The sequence below is a fragment of the Malaclemys terrapin genome, chromosome 14 (assembly GCF_027887155.1).
Source record: "Malaclemys terrapin pileata isolate rMalTer1 chromosome 14, rMalTer1.hap1, whole genome shotgun sequence".
Classification (NCBI taxonomy): Eukaryota; Metazoa; Chordata; order Testudines; family Emydidae; genus Malaclemys; species Malaclemys terrapin.
In genome coordinates this window covers 41,236,901-41,263,658 of record NC_071518.1, presented here as the reverse complement: position 1 = coordinate 41,263,658, position 26,758 = coordinate 41,236,901, and the positions used below count along the sequence as shown (strand labels likewise).

General features: G+C 50.6%; 1 protein-coding gene across 1 annotated transcript in view; it reads left to right on the top strand.

Annotated features, from left to right (window-relative positions):
- HYDIN (HYDIN axonemal central pair apparatus protein) overlaps positions 1-26,758 on the top strand; it is a 376,996-nt gene that overhangs the window by 23,994 nt on the left and 326,244 nt on the right. Inside the window, exons 5-6 of the mRNA XM_054049428.1 lie at positions 6,627-6,826; positions 21,417-21,541. Coding sequence (XP_053905403.1) covers positions 6,627-6,826; positions 21,417-21,541 — 325 coding nt within the window. The remainder of the gene's footprint in view (positions 1-6,626; positions 6,827-21,416; positions 21,542-26,758) is intronic.

Genomic DNA, 26,758 nt, shown 5'->3' with positions numbered 1-26,758 from the left:
GTTCTGTTCTGTCTTATATTCACTTAAAATTCACTTTTTGTAGTTAATAAACTTATTTCTTGTTTATAATATAACCCAGTTTGTACAATTTATAACTGGGAGGCAAGAATTGTGCACATCTCTCTTCACATTGAGGAAGAGGGCAGATTTTTATGAGCTTGCACTGTGCAGACTTTTCTATACTGTGCAAGACCATATTATTATGGGTTTATCTCCCAAAAAGGGGTGTGCACATGAGTGCTGGGGAAACCCTCTCACACAGAGCTGACTTAAATCTGTGCCTGCAGCGGGGTGTGTGTGTGTGCTGCAAGAGGCCAGAGCGCCTACTCCAGCAAAGCAGGGAGAGGGAACCCAGGCTGATTGAGCAGGGGAGGCTCAGTACATCAGGTGGCACACAGAAGGGGGGTCCAACCCGTCACAGGGAGCACTGGTTTCAGCCCAGGCGCTGCCCCCGTAACTAAAGCCCCGAGCCCTGGCACACCACTCCCCCCGGGCTGAAACCAAGAGCGGAGCCACGGGGTTGAAGCCCCGATCCCTGGCACCTCCCGTGGGGCTTAAGAAAGGAACGGCGCCATGGGGCTGAAGCCCCGGCAGCCCCCTGTGGGGCTGAATCCCCGAGCCCCAGTGCTCCCCCCGGCGAGGCTGAAGCTGGGAATGGAACTGCAGGGCTGATGCCCCAAGCCCCATCACTTCTCCCAAGTCTAAAGCCTTGAGCCCTTGTGCTCCCAAGGCAGAGAAGCCCTAAGCCCCCCAGCTGGGAATCCTGGTGCCCCCCACAATGGCTACAGCCCCAACTCCCCTGGGGCTGAAGTCTGTATCGTCTTGTTCAGAGTTATGGACAGTGATGAGCTGCCAAAATCTTAACAACCGGTTCCCTACCAGGTCTTCGGTAGCACTTCGGCGGCGGGTCCTTCATTCGCTCCGGGTCTTTGGCGGCACTTCGGCTGCACGTCCTTCAGTGCCGCCAAAGACCCAGAGTGAGTGAAGGACCCGCTGCCGAAGTGCCGCCGAAGACTCGGAGCACCGCCCGGTGCATACAAGCCCGACGTGTTTTTTTACATGTTTTTTTTTAGCCATCCCTGCTGGGGCCCCGTCGAAATTGTTTGAATCGGGCCCCGCACTTCCTAAAGCCAGCTCTGCACATCGGGGTTGCAAAATCGTATCGGGGGCCGGGTAGGGAAAGCTGTGCCTCCCAAAACAGCCTGTCCCCCCCCCTCCGACCCCCACCCACGTCCTGCCCCCGACTTCCCCCCTCAGAACCCGCAACCCATCAACGCCCCCTGCTCCTTGTCCCCTGACCACCCCCTCCTGAGACCCCCCACCCCAACTGCCCCCCAGGACCTCACTCCCTACCCAACTCGCCCCGCTCTCTGTCCCTTGACTGCCCCGACCCCATCCACCACCACCCTGACAGACCCCCGGGACTCCCACGCCTACCCAATCCCCCCTGTTCCCCAGCCCCTGACCGCCTCCCCAGAGCCTCTGCCCCCTCCAATCGCTCCCTGCCCCTTATACAACCCCTCCTCCCAGCCCTGGCCCGGCCCCCTTACCATGCTGCTCAGGGCAGCGTGTATAGATGCCGCGCAGCCCGCTGGAGCTCGCAGCCCCACCCCTTACCATGCCACGCAGAGCAGCAGGAGCTGCCGAGCTGCCCAGGAGTGGTCCAGAGTGCTGGCGCCGGCGGCACGGTACACTGAGGCTCTGCGAGAGGTGGGAAGGCGGGGGAGGGGCCGTGGGAGCCTCCCCAGCCAGGAGCTCAAGCGGGCCGGACAAGATGGTCCCGCGGGCTGGATGTGGCCCGCGGGCCAGTGTTACAACAGGAAAAAAAACCTCCCTCTCCCAATTGCCCACCCTTTTAACAACCAGTTCTAAACCGGCTTCTAAATTTAACAACCGGTTCGCGCGAACCGGTGCGAACCGGCTCCAGCTCACCACTGGTTACGGACCATTTCAGAGTTATGGACAACCTCCATTCCCGAGGTGTCCATATCTCTGAGCTACTGTAGTAGCTAATGCATGCTAGCTGCTCCAGGCTTTTTCCCCATGTAGACAAGTCCATAGAAGTCAATGGAGTTACCTAAGTGAGACTGGTATCGTTTCCAATCCAATGCCTGTTCTTAGGCTTGACCTTCAAAACCAAAACACTGCCTAGCTCCTCAACAAGAACAACCTTAACCTCATTTTTATGAGGCCAGATCCTGCTCACCTCAATCACATGAGGCCTGCTTCTGATACCCTTATTTACATTGAACAGTCTTTTACTTTGCAAAGGGTCCCATTTAGGTCAGTGTCAGTAGTCCCAATACTACCCACCGGAATAAAGGTGGCAGAATCTGAACCATGATGACCTCCATTGGCTTCAGTGGGTTCACACACTTGAGCGGGGCAAGCAGAATTTGGCCCTTTATTATTTTGGTCCATTTATTCAGTCCTTTATCCTGCACTGACTTTGACAATGATTTTTTCTTAGTGCCCCTTTCCTCTCAAATGCCCTGAACTATAGGAATATTTTTTTTCTTTGTCCTCCTGTTGATCTGAACTCTCTGTATCCTCCTCTGCCCACCTTACACATGGAGGGAGAGAGACCAGATATGTAATTTGCAACACTCCTAAGCTTCCTAAGGCATTCACCTTCCAGTTGGGTTTACAACGCCCTGGTTATATCAGCATGGCCAACATGATAATACGATGTACATTTTCCTGTCATTTGCTAATACAGCTTCCTGAGGATATAAATAGTCAGGAATGCCAAGTACCCAGCTAACAGGTGCAGTGAATTCACACTGGCTACCCTTAGCATTTCTTTTTATTAGAAGGTTAGACTGCAGATTAAGTGCCAAACTATTCAGGTTTGGTGCAGGTGAATGTGCAGAACAGCATCACAGCTAATGTAATGTTGGTTTATCTTTCCATGTCTGGAGAGAGTAAATCCCCCTGAAATTTGCAGCTTGAATATTTGAAATTTGTTTTTAAAAAATAATTTTCTGATGCTGAATGTAACAGTGTCTTTTGTTGTAACCTGAGAATCCCATCTGGGCTGGCAGTCCATGTGGCTTGAGAGCCATGAAAATGCACAAACTATTAGCTGCTGCAGCTCTGGTAATAAAATATTTCTAAACTTGTTCATGTGTCTGTGTGGCTGGGTTTATCTTACACTAGACAGGACCTGGAAAAAACAGCACTGTTAAGAAGAAATGTGTCATTCAGGTGATTCCATGTACTGGGTAATACAGTGTTAGGAAGGATTGTTGCTGCATTAGAAATGTGTCTAAGTTAAAACCCTGGGGCCATTTATTTGTTTAACAGAAGTAGTAGCAAGGAGACCGTTTTCACTGATAGTTCTAAGTACCCATGAAAGAGCACCACGATGGTAAATGAGTAGGTAGTGTGGCCTAGTGGATAAAGCACTGCACTAACCTCAATTTGAGATGTGGGTTCTTGTCTTAGCTCTGCCATTGGCCTGCTGAGAAATCTTGGACAAGTCACTTCCCTTCTCTGTTCCTTAGTTTCCCCAGCTGTAAAGTTAGTATAATGATACTGATCTCCTTTTTAAAGTCCTTTGAGATCTCCTGATGAAAAGTGCTATAGAAATGCTAGGTAATGGCAGAATTATTAATAAGATGCAGGCTTGTCTATCAATTTAGACTATTGTTTCTTAGAGCAATGTTGGTTTTCATTCCTCATATCACAGACTTCTTCAGGTTAAGAACAGAAGATGGTTGGGAGGTAGGGCCAGTTGCCAGTTGTGCCATTGGTTTTAGTTGGACAAGATTTTACCTCAGTACACAAAGTCTTTACCTCTGGAGGCTAAGCTAAAATCTGTTTGGTTTATAGTAGAATGATTTTGCTGGTTTGAGTCTGGTCCCAGCTGTGTTTGTCCAGGTCTCCAAACCACCATTCAGCTGGGCCGGATTGTCCAGCTCTGTTCTGAAAAAGCCAAGGCCTCAGAGTCCCACAGTTTGGTGTGCTGTGATTGGCATGTGTTGACAGAGCAATCTGGGAGAAGACTGAGCATCTCTGATTTGCAGCAGGGTTGGCTCTCACTGTTCTCTTCATTGGCTTGTCCAATTCATCCCACTTTTGAACTAATAAAACCTCAAATCGTCCCCATCCCCCCAACTCAACACCAGAATTATTGTGCTCACCTTGTTTGGTGTTTCATTGGAGACTGGCTGATCTTTACAGGATGATAAAATATACACATGGCTACATTATCAGGAACATGCATCTGTGTATACAAAGAAATGAGAGCTGCCAACCTTGCTAAAGACCTGATCCAACCCAATTGGAATGACTGGGATACCCTTAAAAAGTGACAAAGAGTCCTGTGGCACCTTATAGACTAACCAATGTATTGGAGCATAAGCTCTCGTGGGTGAATACCCACTTCGTCAGACGCATGCCCTTGGGATACCCTGGTAACTGGGCTTAACATCTCAGCACAACTACTTCTGTATGCTGGTTTTGCTATTCAGCTGCTGTAATGAACAGAACAGGCTCTGGTAATTTCTAGCAAACTCTGAGGTCTCACTTGTGAGCCCTATAATCCAGTGCCTGGAATTATTCCCTTTCACAGTGTATCGAAATAGGAGTATCAGATATTTTTATCACAATTGCTTAGCCATTGAGTCTTCCTGAATGTTTGGGTGCAGTGAAATAAAGTGTATTGTTTGGAATGTTTGACTCATTTGCAAACTGGAATTGAAAGCCATTAGAACATTCTGTCATATTATATTACATAATGGAATGTCAACATTTTAAATGCATAATGTCAGACCATTTTGTTTTTAAACTGTTAATCAGAGGCTTCCATAATGGTGTGATTGTAGATGGGAGCATGGGTTAGAGAAAATGGGACTCAGATGAAACCTGAACTCTTTCCCTCTAACAAACCGATAACCTTCCTTAGCACTGCCGCTCTTTAGTATTCCAATTTCCCTTCTCCTTCTTTCCTTCAAAGACAATCACCTGATCTCCCCAACGCTAACCTGGACTTTCAGCCATTATCAGTTTCTCCTCAAAATCCAATTATCTTCTGAGTCTCAAACCCTCAACAAGGAACCTTAACGTTGCTGGCATCTCTGGATGTCTGAGTCTCAGCAGACCTGTCGCGGTGTATGCACACGCCATCCCCGTTTGGGGCAGGGCAGGGCGGTGATATAACCGCAGTTACTCTCCCTGCCCTTGGGGAGACCACGGTACTGCCCAGGGGCCGGGGTTACAGCCTAATGGCGAGAGTCAATATGGTGGCTCTCAGACACAGGGCAGCATGGCCTAATGGCCAAAGTGAATATGGCAGACCTTGGACACAGGGCAGTGCGGCCTAATGGCCAAGGTCAATAGGGTGGCCTTTGGACACAGGGTAGCACAGCCTAATGGCTAGAGTCAATATGGTGGCCCTAGGACACAGGGCAGAGTCAATATGGTGGGGAAAGGTGGGGCCACCCGCAGGGGGGTGACGGCCTGGGTAGGGGGGGCCCTAACAGTGATGGTGTGGTCCATCACTGGGTCAGCGGGGAATCCCACCAAAACACGCTGACCTCATTCGGCTGGGAGATACCACTTGCTCACCCTCCCTGGGTCTCTTCCTATCGTAGTTCCAGAGCTCCTCAGCGTGGATGGTCTTCCGGGGCTCCTTGGGCTCCAGACCTCCAATCTGGCTCTCCGGGTCTCTGGCTCTTGCAGGCAAGGGCTGTGGCAGCTCTTCAGCTGGAGCCCAGAATGAGCTGGGCTGCTCCCTTTTGTACTGAGGCAGCAGTTGGAGCATGCCCAGCACAGGACTTCCGCCACCCGTAGTGTGGGGTGAATCCTTCCCGCTCCAGTGCAGGGTATGCATGCCCCATCACAAGACCCATCCGTCAGGTCTAGGATCTCAGATACACAGTGTATCCTGGGAGCGCCTCTGACCTAGGGAAGCCCCAAAACACATGAGGTTACAGCAGCCACTCAGTCTCGGCACAGACTGCCAGCTCTGATGAAAGATACCCTACAGTGGAACTGTTAGCAAAGGAAGGGAGGGCCCCGATGGAGCTGGGGAAGGTTAAAGAAACACAGGATGTTGGGAAGAACAAGAGTTATCATGTCCAGTTTGGGGGAATCTGAGTGCGAGATTCCAGCTGAGGCAGGGGATGGGGAAGAAAAGGGATTGGATGGTTAGGGGTTTTTTGTCAAGGAGAAGGATGGGAGTGAAATTAACTTGTCTTACCATATTAACTGTATCAAAAAGGCAATTAGGATTAGGTGAAGAACATGCTTGCAGTTGCTTGTTTTCAATATATGTACTTTCACTACGTTACCATTGCAGAAAAATTGGTACCGTTTTTGAACGTGTCTCTATAAAGGCGATTGATAATAAATCATAGTAGTAGGGAATAGTGCTATTTTGCTAACACCTGAAATACTGGGAGCGATTCTTGTCTCCAGTTTTGGAAGAATACACTGTAGAAAAATTGTTAAACCATGATACAAAGAGTGAAGGCCACGGAACCCGAAATGCCTTAATGTTCCCTTCTGGTAACTGTGGATTCTGTTGTCCATGAAGCTAGTTGGATTCCTTCTGTTGCTCGCTCTCTTGTGGGAACGATGCCTGAGTTTACCAGACTGATGTGTGTGTTATTTCCCTGTAGGATTACATCCACCAGGTAACCTGCATCACGGAAAGAGAAAAGTTTATTGTGCCTATCCGAGCTATAGGGGCTCGGGCAATACTGGACTTCCCTGACCAGCTGAACTTCTCCACCTGCCCCGTCAAGTACAGCACTCAGAAAACTCTGCTGGTTCGCAACATTGGCAATAGAGAGGCCCGCTACAGAACCAGCCTTCAGAGGTAAAGGGGGCTTTGGTTGGTCTTCATGTGCTTCACCTTACTTGCCGAAGGGTGTGTTAATGTAGCATAGCAATAATCAGATAACTTGCACATTGCAGCATGTCCTGCAGACTGGGGGGATGTTTAGAGCACACCAGCTTTTTACTGTTACTTGCTGTGTGATGGAAAAAGTGTCTGTCTGAGCCTCCAACCCTTGTCCATGGTAGGTTGCAGAGTTTTAGGGCATGCTGTTGGCTGTGCTCCATGGAAATACCATGCACAAAGCCTGACAGATTTAAAGGAAAAAATCTTGTTGCAGCCCTGTAGTTAAAGATACAGGAGAATGGTAGCTAAGTCCTTCTCCCACTATGGAAGGTATGGGTAGGAGCTGGTGTCAGTTGTTGGCTGAGTGTGTTCTCTCTGTGTGCTGCACCGGCTCTGGCCTGGTAGCCAGTACAGCAGACTCCAGTCGAACTGCCCAAGAAGACCACAGACTCGGTTCAGTAGCAAAGGCACTTGGCCGGGTTTATTGTCAACGAAGCACAGTCCTAGTGCCCTGGCTCAATGGTTCTAGGTACACTAACACGTGTATGCTCATCACAATGGACCCCAAGTGCAGCCCCAAACCCCGGCGGCAGCCAACCCCTGGCCATGCGCTCCAACCCCCAGCCCTGGCTGCTGACGCTGGGCACTGCTCCTGGATGTGGACCCTGGGTTCTGGTGGGTGCTGGCCAGAGGCACCGATCCCCAGCCCCAGCGCCAGCCCCGGTGCAGATGCCCAGCTCTGGGCATGCAGCAGCAGACACCAACCCCAGGCTCTGGCAGATGCTGGCCCTGGACGCCGACCTCCAGTCCCGGTTGCGCAGCAGCAGGCTTCGGCGGGTGCTGGCCCAGGACACTTACTCCTAACCCCTGCTGTGCAGCAGTGAGCATGGACCCCAAGTGCCGACCCTGGGAGCCGACCCCTGGCCCTGGGCACACAGCAGCTGCGCGGACACCCAGCAGTCTATCAAGTGCTGCGCACTTTAGGTGCCCCTCCCCCCACTGCCGCGCTGCTCCTGCCCTCTGCCTTGGAGCCCCTGGCCAGCGGCTCCCGGGAGCCTCCTGCTTCCTGTGCAGAGTCAGGGGGAGGGGAGATGCTGATGTCAGGGAGTCCCCCTCCCCCCACCCATGTACCCCATCTCTGCAGAGCGGGGCGGGGAACACGACAGGGCTCAGGAGTGGGACATGGGACAGAGTTTGCTGACGCTGCTGCTGTGTCTCAGGCCTCAGACTGGTGAATGCCGAGCTACTTAAAGGGGCAGCGTGTGTGTCTCTCCCTCACACACACACAGTGTGTGTGTGTCTCTCTCTCTCTCTCCCTCACACACACACGGTGTCACTCTCTCACACACACTGTGCGTGTGTGTGTGTCTCTCTCTCTCTCTCACACACACACACACTGTGTCTCTCTCTCTCTCTCTCTCTCTCTCTCTCACACACACACTGTGTGCCTCAGTCTCACAAACACACACTCTGTCTTTCACACTCGCCTCCCAATACATACTTGTATTATTGTTGGTTGTTGTTACTTCTTGATACTTCCTGCAATTCACATATATTCCCTGTAATCTTATTCTTTCAAAATGTGTTATTTTAGTTTTTTGACTGGGCTATGCATTTCATAATTTTTATTTCCCTCTTATGCTTAAATTTAATTCCTTGAATAGTGAGTTCTAAAATGCCTAACCTGTCCTGGCTGGAGTAATTATCCCTATGGTAACTTTTAAAAATATATATTATATCTAGGTTTTTTGTTTCTATTGGTGGCACACAGCCGCACGTTACCTTGATATGGTGCACATAACAAAATTCATTCCGCACATATATGGAAAAAATTAGAGAACATTGGCAGAAAGCCTGTGTAAGTCTAGTGTCTGCCAAGCTAGGACGCTAGACTGTTGGTGCTCACCCCTACCTGAGCCCCTAGACTGTTAGGGCGCTCACCCCTGCCAGAACCTAGACTGTGTGTTTGCTGGCTGCCTTAGCCTACAGCTGAGACTAAACCCTGCTCCCTGCTCTGCCCCGTCCCAAAAGGCCAGAGCCTGAACTCGTAATAGCTTTCCGTCCCAGTCAAGAGGCTGCGGGCTAAATACTGCTCACTGCTTCATCCTGCCTGAAGGAGTGAGAGCACCAGACTGTTCCTGCTGGTTTACCTCTGCTAGGTCGCTGCAGAACAACAGACTGCATACGGCTTGGCCACAGCGGCGAGGCCCGAGCCTGAGGATTATTGCCTAATATAGCAAGGTGGAGTGGCCTCCATCCCCACTTGAGAGTGATGGACCACTACACTTCCCTTCCTCATCCAGCCATCTACATAGACAACTTTAACAGCCATCATGAAGACTGGGGATACTGCTCAAATGACACAACCGGGGAACAGATCACAGAATAGGTCTCCCTCGAAGACCTCCACCTGTTCTATGGTCCGAAGCAATCCAGATCTTTTGGGTCTGCGAGGCGTACAATGGATCACAGCCCTGACCTGTGTTTTGTGACCTGTAACAGCACAGGTATTCCACTGGCCACAACAAGAACCATTTTGAGTCACTTCCTGCATAACCAACATTGCTCAATTATCCTCCAACGTAAGTTGAAGACAGGCATCACCCTTGTTGATCTGTGTTAGAGGGTTTTCCCTTCACCCTCTCCCCTGGTTCTTGTCACGCAGACGGAACGCAGACCAGAAGTCCGAAGTGCAAGCAATGTAAAGTTTATTGGGGTTAATTTCCAGCAGGCATATGTATACCATAACTCGACGCCGCAGAGCCCTGTTTCCCAGTGTTCCCACTTCCCCCTCCTCAGCAGGCATAATTATACCTGAAATGCATGCCCACAGTCCCACCTCTTACAACTTACTGTCATATTCCGTTTTGGGGGTCATCCAGCTAGGGTCTTCCTTCCCACCCCTTTTGTACCCCATGGGAGAGATAAGGAGTAAGGTTGTACTTCAGTCAGGGGCAAGCATTTCTCTGGTCTTTTAGTGTTTTACTTCCCCCCCGCCCCCCAACTCCCTTTGCCCCTCCCAACTGGTTGCTTGACCTTGCCTTGAGATAAGGACTTGAGGCAGTCTTCAAGTGTGCGCTCATATATTACATTCCCAGCATGCCCAGTAACACTTTAACTGCTCTTATCTATTTCCATTATACTAACAAACCCATCTGGTTTAGGCAAAAGCAACATTTACAGTATCTCTTTGGTTTTAGTAAAATCCCTTTGTTCACACGTATTAGTAAAAATGTATATATATCCAAAACCAAACAGGCAAGCAGAACTCAAAATACTCTCTCAGGCAAAACTTACAGGCCTAGATCCTACATTGGCACTAATACTCCTAACAATTTGTCCTCGGCATACGACACTGTCTGGAGACAGGGCCTCCTCCTCAAGATCTCCCGTGTCATTCACTGCCAGCGAATGATCTGTCTCTTGGCAGCGATGACCGGGGACCACCGCTTTAAGGTACACTGTAATGGCCAGATCAGTAGACCAAGAACTCTTAACTGGGGCATCCCTCAGGGCTTCATCCTAGCCCTGATACTTTTAATCTATACATTGTGGATATGCCAGCAATGGAGTTGAGGAAATTCATGTATGCAGAGACATGCCCTAACTGTTCAGCATACAAGCCTCCATACCAGCAGCTGCACCCTAATCTGAGATCTTAGCATAATGACTGATTATTTCCAGTGCTGGAAACTTAGGCCTAATCCAAAAAAACCCACGGTAACCACTTTCCATCTCAACAATAAAATAACTAATACCAAACCTTATGTGCAGTTCAGCGGTGAGAGCATCAGCCAGGAGGCTAACCCGAAGTATCTTGGCGTTACACTGGACTGGAGTTTGACCTTTCAACAACACATTGAGAACACCCACGATAAGGTCAGATCTCATGTCGTGCTTATCAGTAAATGCCTGGAACATCATGGGGCTTCAGTCCAAGGACCTTATGAACTGCAACAATTGCCTTGGTATATTCTGCAGCTGAATACTATGTGCCAGTGTGGTCTCACAGCAGTCACACTAAACTCCTTGATACTCAATTCAGTAACACCACGTGCATAGTGCCAGGGACGCTCAAATTGACTTCGGTTGCCTGGCTCCCGGCCCTATTGCACATCCATCCTCCATAGATTAGAAGAGCTTCCCAGACATCTTGCTTTCTCAAACACGCAAATGCAAATGTGAGGATCCCATTGCATGATGGGATTGCACCCAACCCTCTATGGAACCGCATCAAGACCCTTATAGTCAACTTCAACGCTGACACTCAATGGAGAGCCACGGCTGCTCAAAACAACCAACTTGTCATTGACCCTGCCGAGGAATCAGCGGGTTTTGATTTATATCGGACAGGCTGGTGCAGATCGAATCACATCGGGACATCTTATGGGAGATGTGGACAAACCCTCTTTAAATGGAAAATGAGGCAAACACCTGTATGCGACTGTGGTCACCAGACACAAACCAGGCACATCATATCTGACTGTCCTCTTTGTTCTTTTGCCAGGAGCCTGAGGACATTCACCAGTTCACTGCTTTGGCAATGTGGGAGCTATCAAATCTAGATATAAATTTGTAGCTATTGCTATCTACCCAAGCCAGATGAAAGAAGAAGACTATTACTCTTGGCGAGGCAGTGGCAGGAAATAAATCAATGGAGACACGGCCGTCGGAATTTGCATATTAATTGAAGTTCAGCAGTCTCTCTTTGGAGTCTGTTTTTGAAGTTTTTTTGTTGCAAAATTGCAACCTTCAAGTCTGTCACTGAGTGGTTAGAGAGGTTGAAGTGTTCTCCCACTGGTTTTTGAATGTTATGATTCCTGATGTCAGATTTGTGTCCATTAATTCTTTTGTGTAGACACTGTCCGGTTTGGCCAATGTATATGGCAGAGGGGCATTGCTGGCACATGATGGCATATATCACATTGGTAGATGTGCAGGTGAACGAGCCCCTGATGGTGTGGCTGATGTGATTAGGTCCTATGATGGTATCACTTGAATAGATATGTGGACAGAGTTGGCATTGGGCTTTGTTGCAAGGATAGGTTCCTGGGTTTATGTTGTATGGTGTGCGGTTGCTGGTGAGTATTTGCTTCAGGTTGGGGGGGCTGTCTGTAAGCGAGGACAGGTCTGTCTCCCAAGATTTGTGAGAGTGAGGGATCATCTTTCAGCTCAGGGTGTAGGGAGGAGGTAGTTAGGGCCTGTGTGCGGGCAGGGGGGTAGCTCAGGGCACTGGGAGGAGGTAGCTCAGGGTGTAGGGAGGAGGTAGTTAGGGGCTGTGTGTGGGCAGGGGGTATCTAGGGGCTGTGTGCGGGCAGGGGGGTAGCTCACGGTGCAGGGAGGAGGTAGTTAGGGGCTGTGTGCGGGCAGGGGGGTAATTCAGGGTGTAGGGAGGAGGTAGTTAGGGGCTGTGTGCGGGCAGGGGGGTAGCTCAGGGCGCTGGGAGGAGGTAGTTAGGGGCTGTGTGTGGTCAGGGCGTATCTTGGGGCTGTGTGCGGGCTGGGGGGTAGCTCAGGGCGCTGGGAGGAGGTAGCTCAGGGCGTTGGGAGGAGGTAGTTAGGGGCTGTGTGTGGGCAGGGAGTAGTTAGGGGCTGTGTGTGGGCTGGGGGGTAGCTCAGGGCGCTGGGAGGAGGTAGTTAGGGGCTGTGTGTGGGCAGGGAGTAGTTAGGGGCTGTGTGTGGGCTGGGGGGTAGCTCAGGGCGCTGGGAGGAGGTAGCTCAGGGTGTAGGGAGGAGGTAGTTAGGGGCTGTGTGCGGGCAGGGGGGTAACTCAGGGTGTAGGGAGGAGGTAGTTAGGGGCTGTGTGCGGGCAGGGGGGTAGCTCAGGGCGCTGGGAGGAGGTAGTTAGGGGCTGTGTGCAGGCAGGGCGTATCTAGGGGCTGTGTGCGGGCAGGGGGGTAGCTCAGGGTGCTGGGAGGAGGTAGTTAGGGGCTGTGTGCGGGCAGGGGGGTAGCTCAGGGCGCTGGGAGGAGGTAGTTAGGGGCTGTGTGCGGGCAGGGCGTATCTAGGGGCTGTGTGTGGGCAGGGGGGTAGCTCAGGGCGCTGGGAGGAGGTAGCTCAGGGTGTAGGGAGGAGGTAGTTAGGGGCTGTGTGCGGGCAGGGGCTAGCTAGGGGCTGTGTGTGGGCAGGGGGGTAGCTCAGGGCGTTGGGAGGAGGTAGTTAGGGGCTGTGTGCGGGCAGGGTGTATCTAGGGGCTGTGTGTGGGCAGGGGGGTAGTTCAGGGTGCTGGGAGGAGGTAGTTAGGGGCTGTGTGTGGGCAGGGGGGTAGCTCAGGGCGCTGGGAGGAGGTAGCTCAGGGTGTAGGAAGGAGGTAGTTAGGGGCTGTGTGTGGGCAGGGGGTATCTAGGGGCTGTGTGCGGGCAGGGGGGTAGCTCACGGTGCAGGGAGGAGGTAGCTCAGGGCGCTGGGAGGAGGTAGCTCAGGGTGTAGGGAGGAGGTAGTTAGGGGCTGTGTGCGGGCAGGGTGTATCTAGGGGCTGTGTGCGGGCAGGGGGGTAGCTCAGGGTGTAGGGAGGAGGTAGTTAGGGGATGTGTGCGGGCAGGGGGTAGCTAGGGGCTGTGTGTGGGCAGGGGGGTAGCTCAGGACGCTGGGAGGAGGTAGTTAGGGGCTGTGTGCGGGCAGGGCGTATCTAGGGGCTGTGTGCGGGCAGGGGGGTAGCTCAGGACGCTGGGAGGAGGTAGTTAGGGGATGTGTGCGGGCAGGGCGTATCTAGGAGCTGTGTGCGGGCAGGGGGGTAGCTCAGGATGCTGGGAGGAGGTAGTTAGGGGCTGTGTGCGGGCAGGGCGTATCTAGGGGCTGTGTGCGGGCTGGGGGGTAGCTCAGGGCGCTGGGAGGAGGTAGCTCAGGGTGTAGGGAGGAGGTAGTTAGGGGCTGGGTGCAGGCAGGGCATATCTAGGGGCTGTGTGCGGGCAGGGGGGTAGCTCAGGGCGCTGGGAAGAGGTAGTTAGGGGCTGTGTGTGGGCAGGGGGGTAGCTCAGGGTGTAGGGAGGAGGTAGTTAGGGGCTGTGTGCGGGCAGGGCGTATCTAGGGGCTGTGTGCGGGCTGGGGGGTAGCTCAGGGCGCTGGGAGGAGGTAATTAGGGGCTGTGTGCGGGCAGGGCGTATCTAGGGGCTGTGTGCGGGCAGGGGGGTAGCTCAGGGTGTATGGAGGAGGTAGCTAGGGGCTGTGTGTGGGCAGGGAGTAGTTAGGGGCTGTGTGTGGGCTGGGGGGTAGCTCAGGGCGCTGGGAGGAGGTAGCTCAGGGTGTAGGGAGGAGGTAGTTAGGGGCTGTGTGTGGGCAGGGGGGTAGCTCAGGGCGTTGGGAGGAGGTAGTTAGGGGCTGTGTGCGGGCAGGGTGTATCTAGGGGCTGTGTGCGGGCAGGGGGGTTACTCAGGGTGTAGGGAGGAGGTAGTTAGGGGCTGTGTGCGGGCAGGGAGGTAGCTCAGGGCGCTGGGAGGAGGTAGCTCAGGGTGTAGGGAGGAGGTAGTTAGGGGCTGTGTGCAGGCAGGGCGTATCTAGGGGCTGTGTGCGGGCTGGGGGGTAGCTCAGGGCGTTGGGAGGAGGTAGTTAGGGGCTGTGTGCGGGCAGGGTGTATCTAGGGGCTGTGTGTGGGCAGGGGGGTAGTTCAGGGTGCTGGGAGGAGGTAGTTAGGGGCTGTGTGTGGGCAGGGGGGTAGCTCAGGGCGTTGGGAGGAGGTAGTTAGGGGCTGTGTGCGGGCAGGGTGTATCTAGGGGCTGTGTGTGGGCAGGGGGGTAGTTCAGGGTGCTGGGAGGAGGTAGTTAGGGGCTGTGTGTGGTCAGGGCGTATCTAGGGGCTGTGTGCGGGCAGGGGGGTAGCTCAGGGCGCTGGGAGGAGGTAGCTCAGGGTGTAGGGAGGAGGTAGTTTGGGGCTGTGTGCGGGCAGGGGGTAGCTAGGGGCTGTGTGTGGGCAGGGGGGTAGCTCAGGGCGCTGGGAGGAGGTAGTTAGGGGCTGTGTGCGGGCAGGGGGTAGCTAGGGGCTGTGTGTGGGCAGGGGGGTAGTTCAGGGTGCTGGGAGGAGGTAGTTAGGGGCTGTGTGTGGTCAGGGCGTATCTAGGGGCTGTGTGTGGGCAGGGGGGTAGCTCAGGGCGCTGGGAGGAGGTAGTTAGGGGCTGTATGCGGGCAGATTGTATCTAGGGGCTGTGTGTGGGCAGGGGGGTAGCTCAGGGTGCTGGGAGGAGGTAGTTAGGGGCTGTGTGTGGTCAGGGGGTAGCTAGGGGCTGTGTGTGGGCAGGGGGTAGCTAGGGGCTGTGTGCGGGCTGGGGGGTAGCTCAGGGTGCTGGGAGGAGGTAGCTCAGGGCGCTGGGAGGAAGTAGTTAGGGGCTGTGTGTGGTCAGGGGGTAGCTAGGGGCTGTGTGTGGGCAGGGGGGTAGCTCAGGGTGCTGGGAGGAGGTAGCTCAGGGCACTGGGAGGAAGTAGTTAGGGGCTGTGTGTGGTCAGGGGGTAGCTAGGGGCTGTGTGTGGGCAGGGGGGTAGCTCAGGGTGCTGGGAGGAGGTAGTTAGGGGCTGTGTGTGGTCAGGGCGTATCTAGGGGCTGTGTGCGGGCAGGGGGGTAGCTCAGGGCGCTGGGAGGAGGTAGCTCAGGGTGTAGGGAGGAGGTAGTTTGGGGCTGTGTGCGGGCAGGGGGTAGCTAGGGGCTGTGTGTGGGCAGGGGGGTAGCTCAGGGCGCTGGGAGGAGGTAGTTAGGGGCTGTGTGCGGGCAGGGGGTAGCTAGGGGCTGTGTGTGGGCAGGGGGGTAGTTCAGGGTGCTGGGAGGAGGTAGTTAGGGGCTGTGTGTGGTCAGGGCGTATCTAGGGGCTGTGTGTGGGCAGGGGGGTAGCTCAGGGCGCTGGGAGGAGGTAGTTAGGGGCTGTATGCGGGCAGATTGTATCTAGGGGCTGTGTGTGGGCAGGGGGGTAGCTCAGGGTGCTGGGAGGAGGTAGTTAGGGGCTGTGTGTGGTCAGGGGGTAGCTAGGGGCTGTGTGTGGGCAGGGGGTAGCTAGGGGCTGTGTGCGGGCTGGGGGGTAGCTCAGGGTGCTGGGAGGAGGTAGCTCAGGGCGCTGGGAGGAAGTAGTTAGGGGCTGTGTGTGGTCAGGGGGTAGCTAGGGGCTGTGTGTGGGCAGGGGGGTAGCTCAGGGTGCTGGGAGGAGGTAGCTCAGGGCACTGGGAGGAAGTAGTTAGGGGCTGTGTGTGGTCAGGGGGTAGCTAGGGGCTGTGTGTGGGCAGGGGGGTAGCTCAGGGTGCTGGGAGGAGGTAGTTAGGGGCTGTGTGCGGGCAGATTGTATCTAGGGGCTGTGTGTGGGCAGGGGGGTAGCTCAGGGCGCTGGGAGGAGGTAGTTAGGGGCTGGGTGCAGGCAGGGCGTATCTAGGGGCTGTGTGTGGGCAGGGGGGTAGCTCAGGGCGCTGGGAGGAGGTAGTTAGGGGCTGGGTGCAGGCAGGGCGTATCTAGGGGCTGTGTGTGGGCAGTGGGGTAGTTCAGGGTGCTGGGAGGAGGTAGTTAGGGGCTGTGTGTGGGCAGGGGGTAGCTAGGGGCTGTGTGTGGGCAGTGGGGTAGTTCAGGGTGCTGGGAGGAGGTAGTTAGGGGCTGTGTGTGGGCAGGGGGTAGCTAGGGGCTGTGTGTGGGCAGGGGGGTAGCTCAGGGTGCTGGGAGGAGGTAGCTCAGGGCGCTGGGAGGAAGTAGTTAGGGGCTGGGTGCAGGCAGGGCGTATCTAGGGGCTGTGTGTCGGCAGGGGGATAGCTGAGGGTGCAGGAGTAGCTGGGGCTGTGTATGGGCGAGGGGGGGGTCTCCCAGTGCGGCTCTCAGCTTCGGGGGGGTGCTGGGGCTCCTGGCTTGCGGGGGAGGTTTGCCAGCTTCAGCCACACACTGCTCTTGGCTTTGGGGGCTTGAGGGGCTGCTCCCAGCTGGGGTGTGGGGGCCACCAGCTTAGCCCCATGCTGCTCCCAGCTGGGATGGGGGTGGGCTGCCAGCTTCAGCCCTGCGCTGCTTCCAACTTCAATGCTGGGGCTCAGCCGCGGGGCTCCACGGCCCCCCTGAAAAGAGCTCATGGACCCCCAGGGGGCCACAGCTCCCCGACTGAGAACCGCTGTTTTAGCTGATGCCTAGTCATCGGAATTCAACTCCCTCCATCACATTAAAGAGCAGTTATTGGGGAGCCCGAGACAGCTTTCACCAGTCATAGGGGTTCATGGGATCCAGCCATGGTAAGTGGAATGCAGATCATACTGCACGTGGCGATCCCAGTGTATTACCATTGGGGCTCAGAATGGCCAGTGCTGCTTTCCCACAGCCAACAGCCCAAGATTCCTCACTCAGCCTCTTGGGATAGAGCTACACTGCAGCTGGGAACGAACCTCCCAGCCCGGGGAGCCAGAGTTGAGCTAGTGAGCCTTCAGCTAGTGTGCTATAAATAGCAATATGGATGTTGTGGCTCCGGTGCAGACTTGGGCTGTCCTGAGCTGAGGCCTGGGGGCTTGAGAGCGCGAGTTGTCACAACATCCCCGCTGCTATTTCTAAGTGCACTAGCTCAAGCCCTCCTAGTGGGAGTCTGTCTATCTGGCTATGAGGCTCACTCTCAACTGCAGTGCAGACATAACTGCAAGCTCCAGTCCTTCTCCCATTGAAGTCAGTGGCAAAGCTCTCACTGACTAATGGCCCTTAATTGGAGCTACTTATCCTTAATGAGCAAAAACTCCAGCAATTTCCTCAGCAGTCCATGGGTTCCTATCGATAACACTCAGTGTGTGCCATGCTCCAACTGTTCACCTTGTTTTTATATATGAATTGCATTTCAAAACCACAGTGAGACACTCCAGATTGTGCTTTTCAGGGTGATAACTTAACTACCAGCAAAATATTAAAAACAAAGAGACCTTGGTCCTTTCAATGGATGCCATAAGCCCCTCCCCCCATAAACCAGGCAGTCCTTGCCCAGAAATGTATTTCATCTGACTTATCCAGGAAATGATTCCAAGACATTAAGATGCTAAGACTTCCCTTTGATCAACCAGGAGTCCCTTATTATGTTCTGTCTCAAATCAGCATGTTTTTATGTCAATATTAATGCACAGCAGATTCGTTTAATGACTTCTAACACATTGGAAAGAGCTTAAGCAGTCCAAGTACTTCTAGTAAGCATGGCCAATGTTCTTTACAAACTCACTTAGCAAGTTTCAGAGTGGTAGCCATGTCAAAAACAATGAAGCATCCTTGTGGCACCTTAGAGACTAGCAAATTTATTTAGGCATAAGCTTTCGTGGGCTAAAACCCACTTCATCAGATGCATGGAGTGAAAAATACAGTAAGCAGTGTATATATTACAGCACATGAAAAGATGGGAGTTGCCTTATCAAGTGGGGGGGGGGATCAGTGCTAACAAGGCCAATTCAATTAAGGTAGAAGCGGCCTATTCTCAACAGTTGACAAGAAGGGGTGAATATCTACAAAGAGGAAAATTACTTTTTTAGTGCTAACGAGGCCAATGCAATCAAGGTGGACATTGCCCATTGACAAGAAGGTGTGAGTATCAGCAGAGGGAAAATTACTTTTTGTAGTGACCCATCCACTCCCAGTCTTTATTCAGGACTAATTTGATCATGTCCAGTTTGCAAATTAATTCCAGTTCGTCAGTTTCTCGTTGAAGTCTAGTATCAGAGGGGTAGCCGTGTTAGTCTGAATCTGTAAAAAGCAACAGAGGGTCCTGTGGCACCTTTGAGACTAACAGAAGTATTGGGAGCATAAGCTTTCATGGATAAGAACCTCACTTCTTCACTTGCATCTGAAGAAGTGAGGTTCTTACCCACGAAAGCTTATGCTCCCAGTACTTCTGTTAGTCTCAAAGGTGCCACAGGACCCTCTGTTGCTTTTCGTTGAAGTCTGTTTTTGAAGTTTTTTTGTTGAAGAATGGCCACTTTTAAGTCTGTTATTGAGTGTCCAGATTGACATGCTCTCCTACTGGTTTTTGAATGTTGCAATTCTTGAGGTCTGATTTGTGTCCATTTATTCTTTTGTGTAGAGAGTGTCCAGTTTGGCCAAGGTACATGGCAGAGGGGCATTGCTGGCACATGATGGTGTATATCACGTTGGTAGATGTGCAGGTGAACGAGCCCCGGATGGTGTGGCTGATGTGGTTAGATCCTATGATGGTGTCCCTTGAACTCTTGATTCCTGCCATCCAGAATTACAACTTGCATCACCTGTGCTTAAACAGAGACTCTCCCATTCAATTCACTTACAGTGAAATCCTCCAGTCAATGACACTTCAGTTACCTAGAGACTCAATTGCTGAGGTTGTAATTGAAGTATTCTCTTCTCTTGTCTGACTTATTTACATGCGGAGATACCACTCTAGCTACAGTTTTCATCTGCATTGATTCAAGTCCTTTACTTCTTAGAATTAACTGTCACTGAAATACCAATAGGTTATGATCCTTCTTAAATATAAACAGGATATTTTTAAAATTGAAAAAATGAAAACTATAGATTAAAAACCCCATTAATCATTCCCTCCTCTGGTCTCCTAGCAGTCTTTTCTTCTTTGTGTCAGCCTTCTAGGTTGTAGACTTTCTGGGAGAGGGACTATCTCCGATATTTATGCCTTGTGCAATGCAAGGTTCCTTGCTAGTACTCAGTAAATAATTAATAATTATTTCATTTTGTGAAAATAGTTAGTCTAAAAGATCAGCTGGAAAAACCTCAGATAAAAAAACAGCTTTTAAGCCAGTCTAGTCTCTGATGTGAGTTAATTGCTGTTAGGATTATTGTGTTCTTCAAAAAAGAGTTGTGCAATTGTGCTTGTATGACACCGACAGACCCCAGTCGTTAGCAGGTGGGATTGAACCAGGGATCTCTGGAGTTTAGTGCATGTACCTCTGTGACGAACTGGGCCTGTTCTTACTGTGGTGTGTGAATGCTGACAGGGGAATGTGGCTGGATAGTCTGCATTGGGGGATGGGAGTCTGAGTCTGCCCGAGGGCGAATACCTGGGCGTGTAGCATGGGAGCCCAGGAAGGGGTTGGAGGCCAGGTGACTCCTTGGCCGGGGAAACTGAACAAAGGCTGTGGGAGGGGTCGCTGAAGGCAGAGTCTTGGAAGCTGGGTGGTGAGATGGTGGGGAGGCAGAGATTGCTCTGACCTCCCAAGGGGGGCTGGGATGCCTGGGACCCCCAGATGGACCTAACTGAGGGGGGCCCTGTTGTCTGTGCCTGCAAGACCTGTCTTGGACTGTATTCCCGTCATCCAAATAAACCTTCTGCTTTACTGGCTGGCTGAGAGTCATGGTGAATCGCAGGAAGCCGGGGGTGCAGGGCCCAGAGTCCCCCGATACTCCGCGACAACCTCTATTGCATGAGCTAAAAGCCAACTGACTCTTAGCTAAGGCTAGAGAGCAGACTCAAGCTCTTTCTCTTGCTCTCTCTAAGTCAGGGGGTCTCAAACTGGGAGTCGGGACCCCTTGAGGTTGCAAGGTTATTACATGGCAAGTTGCAAGCTGTCAGCCTCCACCCCAAACCCTGCTTTACCTCCAGCATTTATAATGGTGTTAAATATATAAAAAAAGTGTTTCATTTATAAGGGGGGGGGTCGCACTCAGAGGCTTGCTATGTGAAAGGGGTCACCAGTACAAAAGTTGGAGAACCACTGCTCTAAGTTGTCTCATTGCCACTACATGGGACAGAACACCACACCCAGAAGGCATGTGGGTTACATAGTTCCCCTAGCTGAGGAAGCATATCCTAAGCTTCAGAGACTTCCCAGGGGAAATCCTGGACGAGCCCCCAGTTGTTATGCTGATAGACCCCAGTCGTCAGGGGGTGGGATCAAACCGGGGACCTCTGAAGCTAAATGCATGAGTCGCTACCACATGAGCTAAAAGCCAACTACCTATTAGTTAAGGCTGTAGAGCAGACTTAATCTCTTCCTCTCGCTACGTGGTCTTGGTGCCACTAGATGGGACAGGACACCACACCCAGAAGGTGTGTGGGTTACACTTTTCAGAGTAGCAACCGTGTTAGTCTGTATCCGCAAAAAGAAGAACAGGAGTACTTGTGGCACCTTAGAGACTAACAAATTTATTAGAGCATAAGCTTTCGTGGACTACAGCCCACTTCTTCGGATGCATATATCTATAGATATATGCATCCGAAGAAGTGGGCTGTAGTCCACGAAAGCTTATGCTCTAATAAATTTGTTAGTCTCTAAGGTGCCACAAGTACTCCTGTTCTTCTTTTTGGGTTACACTTGCTGACTCATTTTTTTTTAGTAGCTGCTAGAATGGGACTCAATGGGCCTGATTCTAGAACTCTATAGACCATCACAGAATCAGCCCATACAAATGGAAATTTACAAGGGGCTGGGGGAGGGGAATTAATTTGATTACAGACCAATTACATCGGAGTAGTAATTTGAGGTGTGAGATCTCTGCAGAAAGTTGGGGTCAATGAGCCAGATTCTGATCTTACAAATCCTGATTTAAGGGCCTCCTAATGTACACAGGTGTAACAAAGGAGAACCAGGCCTAATAATCAGTTTGCATGTCTGCTAGCCACCAAAGGATGTATCCCAGTTTAGGCCTGATGTGTCATTTTCATTGTGTTGCAGCCCTTTCTCTGTAGAGCCCTGCATTGGGACACTGGGTGTAGGGGAGACCATGCAGCTAATGGTCGAGTTCCAGCCGCTGGAGATAGGTGATCACTCCAAGGACCTGATTGTTCATTATGACACCGGTGAGTTCTGTGCTGTGTAAGTACTCCATATATTTGCAATCAAAAACCTGTGGTTAAAAAAGAGTTAAGGCTGGTAGCGTGTTTCAGTGGAGACCAGCCAGTGCCCCAAAATAATATTAAAATGGCTTTATACAAACTGCCCCTTTTCAGACCTCGAAACATTCAAGTGCCTGGAAATGAACAGTCAAAGGATTCAGTCTGTACATATTTGTCTGCGCTGAGCTCAATGCGATCTTGGTCCATGCCTGGGGTTCTGTCGTGCTACATAGTGATGTAATCCTTCATCACTCGCTATTGTCCCCACCCATCCAAATGTAACTTTACCAGCTCAGTTGTATCCAAATCGAAGTCAAGGTCAAAATAGTTGGTGACTAGGGGATTAATGGAAATGGATCCCTTGAATAGGAAATAGGATTTTGGAGTCTTCTAGTAACTTATTCTTTGGGGGTAGTTGGTGTGGGAAAGAAAAGGGGGCTTTTATCTACATTGAAATCTTTAAGTCCTTCATTTTAAACCAAAAAAGTGATAAGTTTAAACACTTGCTACCTGTTCCTCTCCTTATCCCCACATCTTCTGCATGTTCTTTGTTGTGTCCCCATTCCCTTGACTCCTTCCATGCCACCCTCCATGGACCCCTTCCTCATGTTTTCCCCCAGATGCCCCTCATACCAAGACCAGTTTTGAAGTATGTAGAAGCTGAGGTCCCTCAGCATGCTGAAGAAAGTGCTCATTCCCTCAAAAGATCAGTCCCAAAGTTTAGTGTGATAAGGAAGAAACTGCGAAGGACAGGAATAGAAGCTTGTCAGTTGTGTAAATCAGCCCAACATTGAGCTGGAGAACATGTTGCAGAATAAGTGTTACAAGTTACTTTGATTTGTGTGATGAGGCAAGTTAACACCCTTCTGGTCATCATATTCCAGAAGGAATGCGGATTTGTGCCGGCTGACCAAATAAATCTCAGTATCAATAAAGAATCATTGGTGCATTTACCTTTGTCTGAAGGAGAGGTCATCTTCTGTCCCTTATTCCTAATTCTTGGTCCTGAGAAGCCTGATCTCCATTAATGCGGTTAACACCGTGAAACGTAAGAAACTGTTCTATTTGTCCGAAATCTATATGGATTGGTAAGAAGCTTTGATGTGTTCAGACTAACCTTTCTAGTGCTGTCGGCCTTAATGCCTTTATTTAATATTTGGCATTTTCTGGTACCCCGACTGAGAATTGTTCAGTCTTATACTTTCTTCTTTTGATGACACTGTCCTTTAAAAGAAAGGCATTAAAGTTCCAGATGGAAAGCAACTGAAATGCCTCATTTGTATGTGTGCACCATTTTCACTGCTTTCTTAATGAAGCTAGAGGATAAAAAACAAAGGACCAGATCCTTCACAATGTAAATTAGAACTAGCTGAGTTGGAGATCTGGGTTGTGGGGAAAGGTGGGGGGGAGTTGTATCCTTATGTATCAAAGATGCTAATGATAAAACTACCTGGATATTTTGAGAAATAGTGAACGTGCCATGAGGCCTAACCACACACCATTTCTACATTGGTGTAATAACTCCTTTGATTTCAATAGGGGTAACACCTGACTTATAAATGAGATCAGAATCAGGCCCAGGACTGAGGTTTTCAATCTGATTCTTAATGCACAGAAACCCCCTTCATCTAATCTGATCCCCCACAACAGCTGGCACAGGTGCTGGAACTAGGGGTGCTGGGGGTGCTGCTGCACCCCCTGGCTTGAAATGGTTTCCATTATATGTGAGGTTTACAGTTTGGTTCAATGGCTTCCAGCACCCCAAACAGCTGGTCCCCACAAAGGAGATAAGAGTGGACGGGCCACAGAGATAGATAGAACTAGTGTCTCACTCCCCCAGGAGGTGGTCCTTCCTCATTGGGGTTGAAATACATTCGAGGAGTGATGTGGGGGAAGCCTGCACTGCACGTTCTGTAGATAAATACAGGACTTCACTCCCCATCACTGTGCCACCTTTGAATAGCACTAAATTCATTAAAGCAAAACAACAGAGAGATAAAGAACAAGGGAAAAATTAAGGGATCATTTCTGTTGCTTTGTAGCATAAAAAGAAGGAGATGACTGCAGAGATTGATTAAATGCTTCAGTTTCATTTCAGCTATTAATCAGTCTCAAAAGCTGCTTATTGCAAGTGTGTTACAGAGCAGCCGAGATTCCATTACACAACCTAACACAGCAGCCCCTTGCTAATTTATACTGTGCTGAGTCACACACCCGTAACTCGCAAACCAGAAGCAGGCACGTCTCTCTTACAAAACCGCACAACAGAGCATTTTCTGGTGAAATACAAACTATAAAGACGAAATGGCACTTCAGTACATTGTGATGCATTTTCCTTGCTTTATTGTTTTTCTTCAATTCCTCAGTAACTTATTTCAGAGTAGCAGCCGTGTTAGTCTGTATCCGCAAAAAGAACAGGAGTACTTGTGGCACCTTAGAGACTAACAAATTTATTAGAGCATAAGCTTTCGTGGACTACAGCCCACTACAGAAGTGGGCTGTAGTCCACGAAAGCTTATGCTCTAATAAATTTGTTAGTCTCTAAGGTGCCACAAGTACTCCTGTTCTTTTCACTAACTTATATTCTCATTGGGTCTTCCAGTTGTTAGTGTGATTTAGAGAGGGGCTACCATCTGTTATGTTATTGTTACATTATTTAATATCTGCCAGTGTTGAGCCAAATCTGTCCTTAGTGTCTCTCAAGCAAGTGTGGAGCTTCTCATGTGGGAGGAAGTCAAGATTTGGCCTGGACGTATTAATTAGATTGTGAGATCTTCTTGAGTAGTTGGAAGGCACTTAGAACATAGTGGATGCTACTATAAATAACCATAATAATGCTAAAAGTTCTATTAATCAGGTCTTGCTACATGGTGAATTAGTGCATGGCAAGCCAGGGTGTGACTCTACAGCACACCAGAGCCTGCCATGCACTGACTGCCGTACGTCAATGTGCACTACGGAACTTTTACTGCACAGTAACAGGGGCCATGTGGCCAGTGAGTGTGCCGCAAGCTAGCACACTGTAGATCCGCAGCCTGGCTTGCCCCACGCTAACTCACCACATAGACAAATACAAAGAAAAGGTCCTTGCCCCAAAGAGCTTACAAACATACAACTGAAAGTTGTGGCATGAAATGCAACTAATCGTTAGTCTTTTAAACGTTCCAAGCAGTGGGGCTGCCTCTTCTGTTGACTTTCAGTGGGACTTGTGCTCCTTAATCACTTTGAAAAATCCACTCCAGGATTTGAAGTGAAAGCAGTTTAACCCCCCCTTAAAAGCCACTGAAAATCCCAGTTCATCACTCTGTATGGTAAGCAGCAGACTGCTCTAGCAGAGAGAATTCTCTGGGTCCAGTAGTACCGCTTTGGAAAGGGTTTTGCATATTCACTTTTTCTTAGCGTATGCGCAACGAGCCTGAAGTGGCACGTGACCAGGATTCATCACTGAATTTGGCCTGCTGGTTGGACAGCTACAAAAGTATCCTTCCTGGCTTGGACATTTACGGACAAATTTCAGGCTTCTGCATATTGCTCTGGACAAATAATGTCTACAGGGTTAAATTACCCCGTGCAGACACCTAGCATGAGGACCACATACTACTTTAGCTCTCTAAAATGGGGCTTAAGCGGGATGTAAGTGTTGCATAGGCCTTGTGCAGAGGGGTCAATTTCAATCACAGAGCTTGTGCTAATAGGTGCTGCTACATTCAAGAGATTCATTGTGCAGCACTGGAATTCCTCACAGTACTGACAGCACCAAAACTGTTTACTATTAGTCCTAGTATCTCTTGGGCTTCCAGTGCCAATATATTAATCTTTGTGGCTAATTAGAAAAGTCCTGACCATATGGTTCACTCAGCTCATTCACAGCCTGACAGATACCATATACTTAGATGACTTTATTGTCAACGAAAGGAGTAGTTGCTCAGAGGATTTTCTTATGACAGCATTGCAGCACTGCAAAACCTTAGCCAATTCCAGCTCACTTCCATGGGAGCAGAATCAGACATGATGGTGAAAAGTAGGAGAGAACAAAGCTGAAAGGAGAGCTGGCTCTGAGGATGAAAGGCATGATCAAAAACCTTTATTTTAAATAAAGATCGGTTGCAGTGCTGTTCTGCCTCCTGTTGAATGGAGATCTTCAGAAAGTGGCTTTCCCAAGTACATGAGTGATGCACAGTGTGACGGGTTGGACCCCCCTTCCTGGGTGCCGCCTGATGTACTGGGGTTTCACTGAGCCTGCCTGCTCCACCAGCCTGGGCTCCCTTACACTGTCCTGCTGAGCCAGGCTCTCCAGCCTCCGCCAGCACACACAGGTAGGGACACACCCAGCAGCAGAATCACACCGAGTCTGCAATCAGCTCTGCAGGGGAAGACTCAGCTAGCAAATTGCCCAGCACTCATGTGCACTCCTCCTTTGGAGAGTAAACCCCAAATTGTCTTGTCTTGCACTGCACAGAAAACTGTACAGTGTAGCTCATGAAATCCGCCCCCTCCCTCAGTGTGGGGGAAGAGATGCACGGGTTTTTACCCTCCCCCCCCCAGTTATGAATTGCACAAACTGGGTTTAAAAAAATAAAACAAGTTTATTAACTACAAAGAATAAATTTTAAGTGATTATAATGATAGCAAACAGATCAAAGCAAATTACTGAGCAAATAAAACAAAACACGCAAACTAAGCTTAATACACTAAATTAACTGGTTAATAGTAGCAAATTCTCACTCTAAATGTTGTTTCAAGCAGGTTGCAGAGTTTCTTGAAGGTAAACTGCACTGCTTGCAGCTTAAATCTTCAGGGATTCCTTTCACAGGCTAGACCTTTCTCGCATGGGCTCAGCCCCTGCCCTGCTCTCCCCCCCCTCTCCCTGCAGCTTAGTTGCTTTGTTTCTTCTGATGTTTTCAGCAATCTTCCTTCTTGGGCAGGGAGGCAGTGGAGAAGAACCTTGATTACTTCACTTCCCTGCCTTAAATAGGATTTACATATGGCAGGAATCCTTTCTCTCTCTCAGTGTGATCCCCCCCACCTCAGTGGAAAAATACCAGAAGTCCAAGATGGAATCCAGTACCAGGTGACATGATCACATGACCCTGCAGTGTCAAAGTAGCATCCCAGGAAACTTCTCAGGAAGGTGGGAGATTAACATCTTCAAAGTCCTATTGTCCTTCCTATTGGCCCATC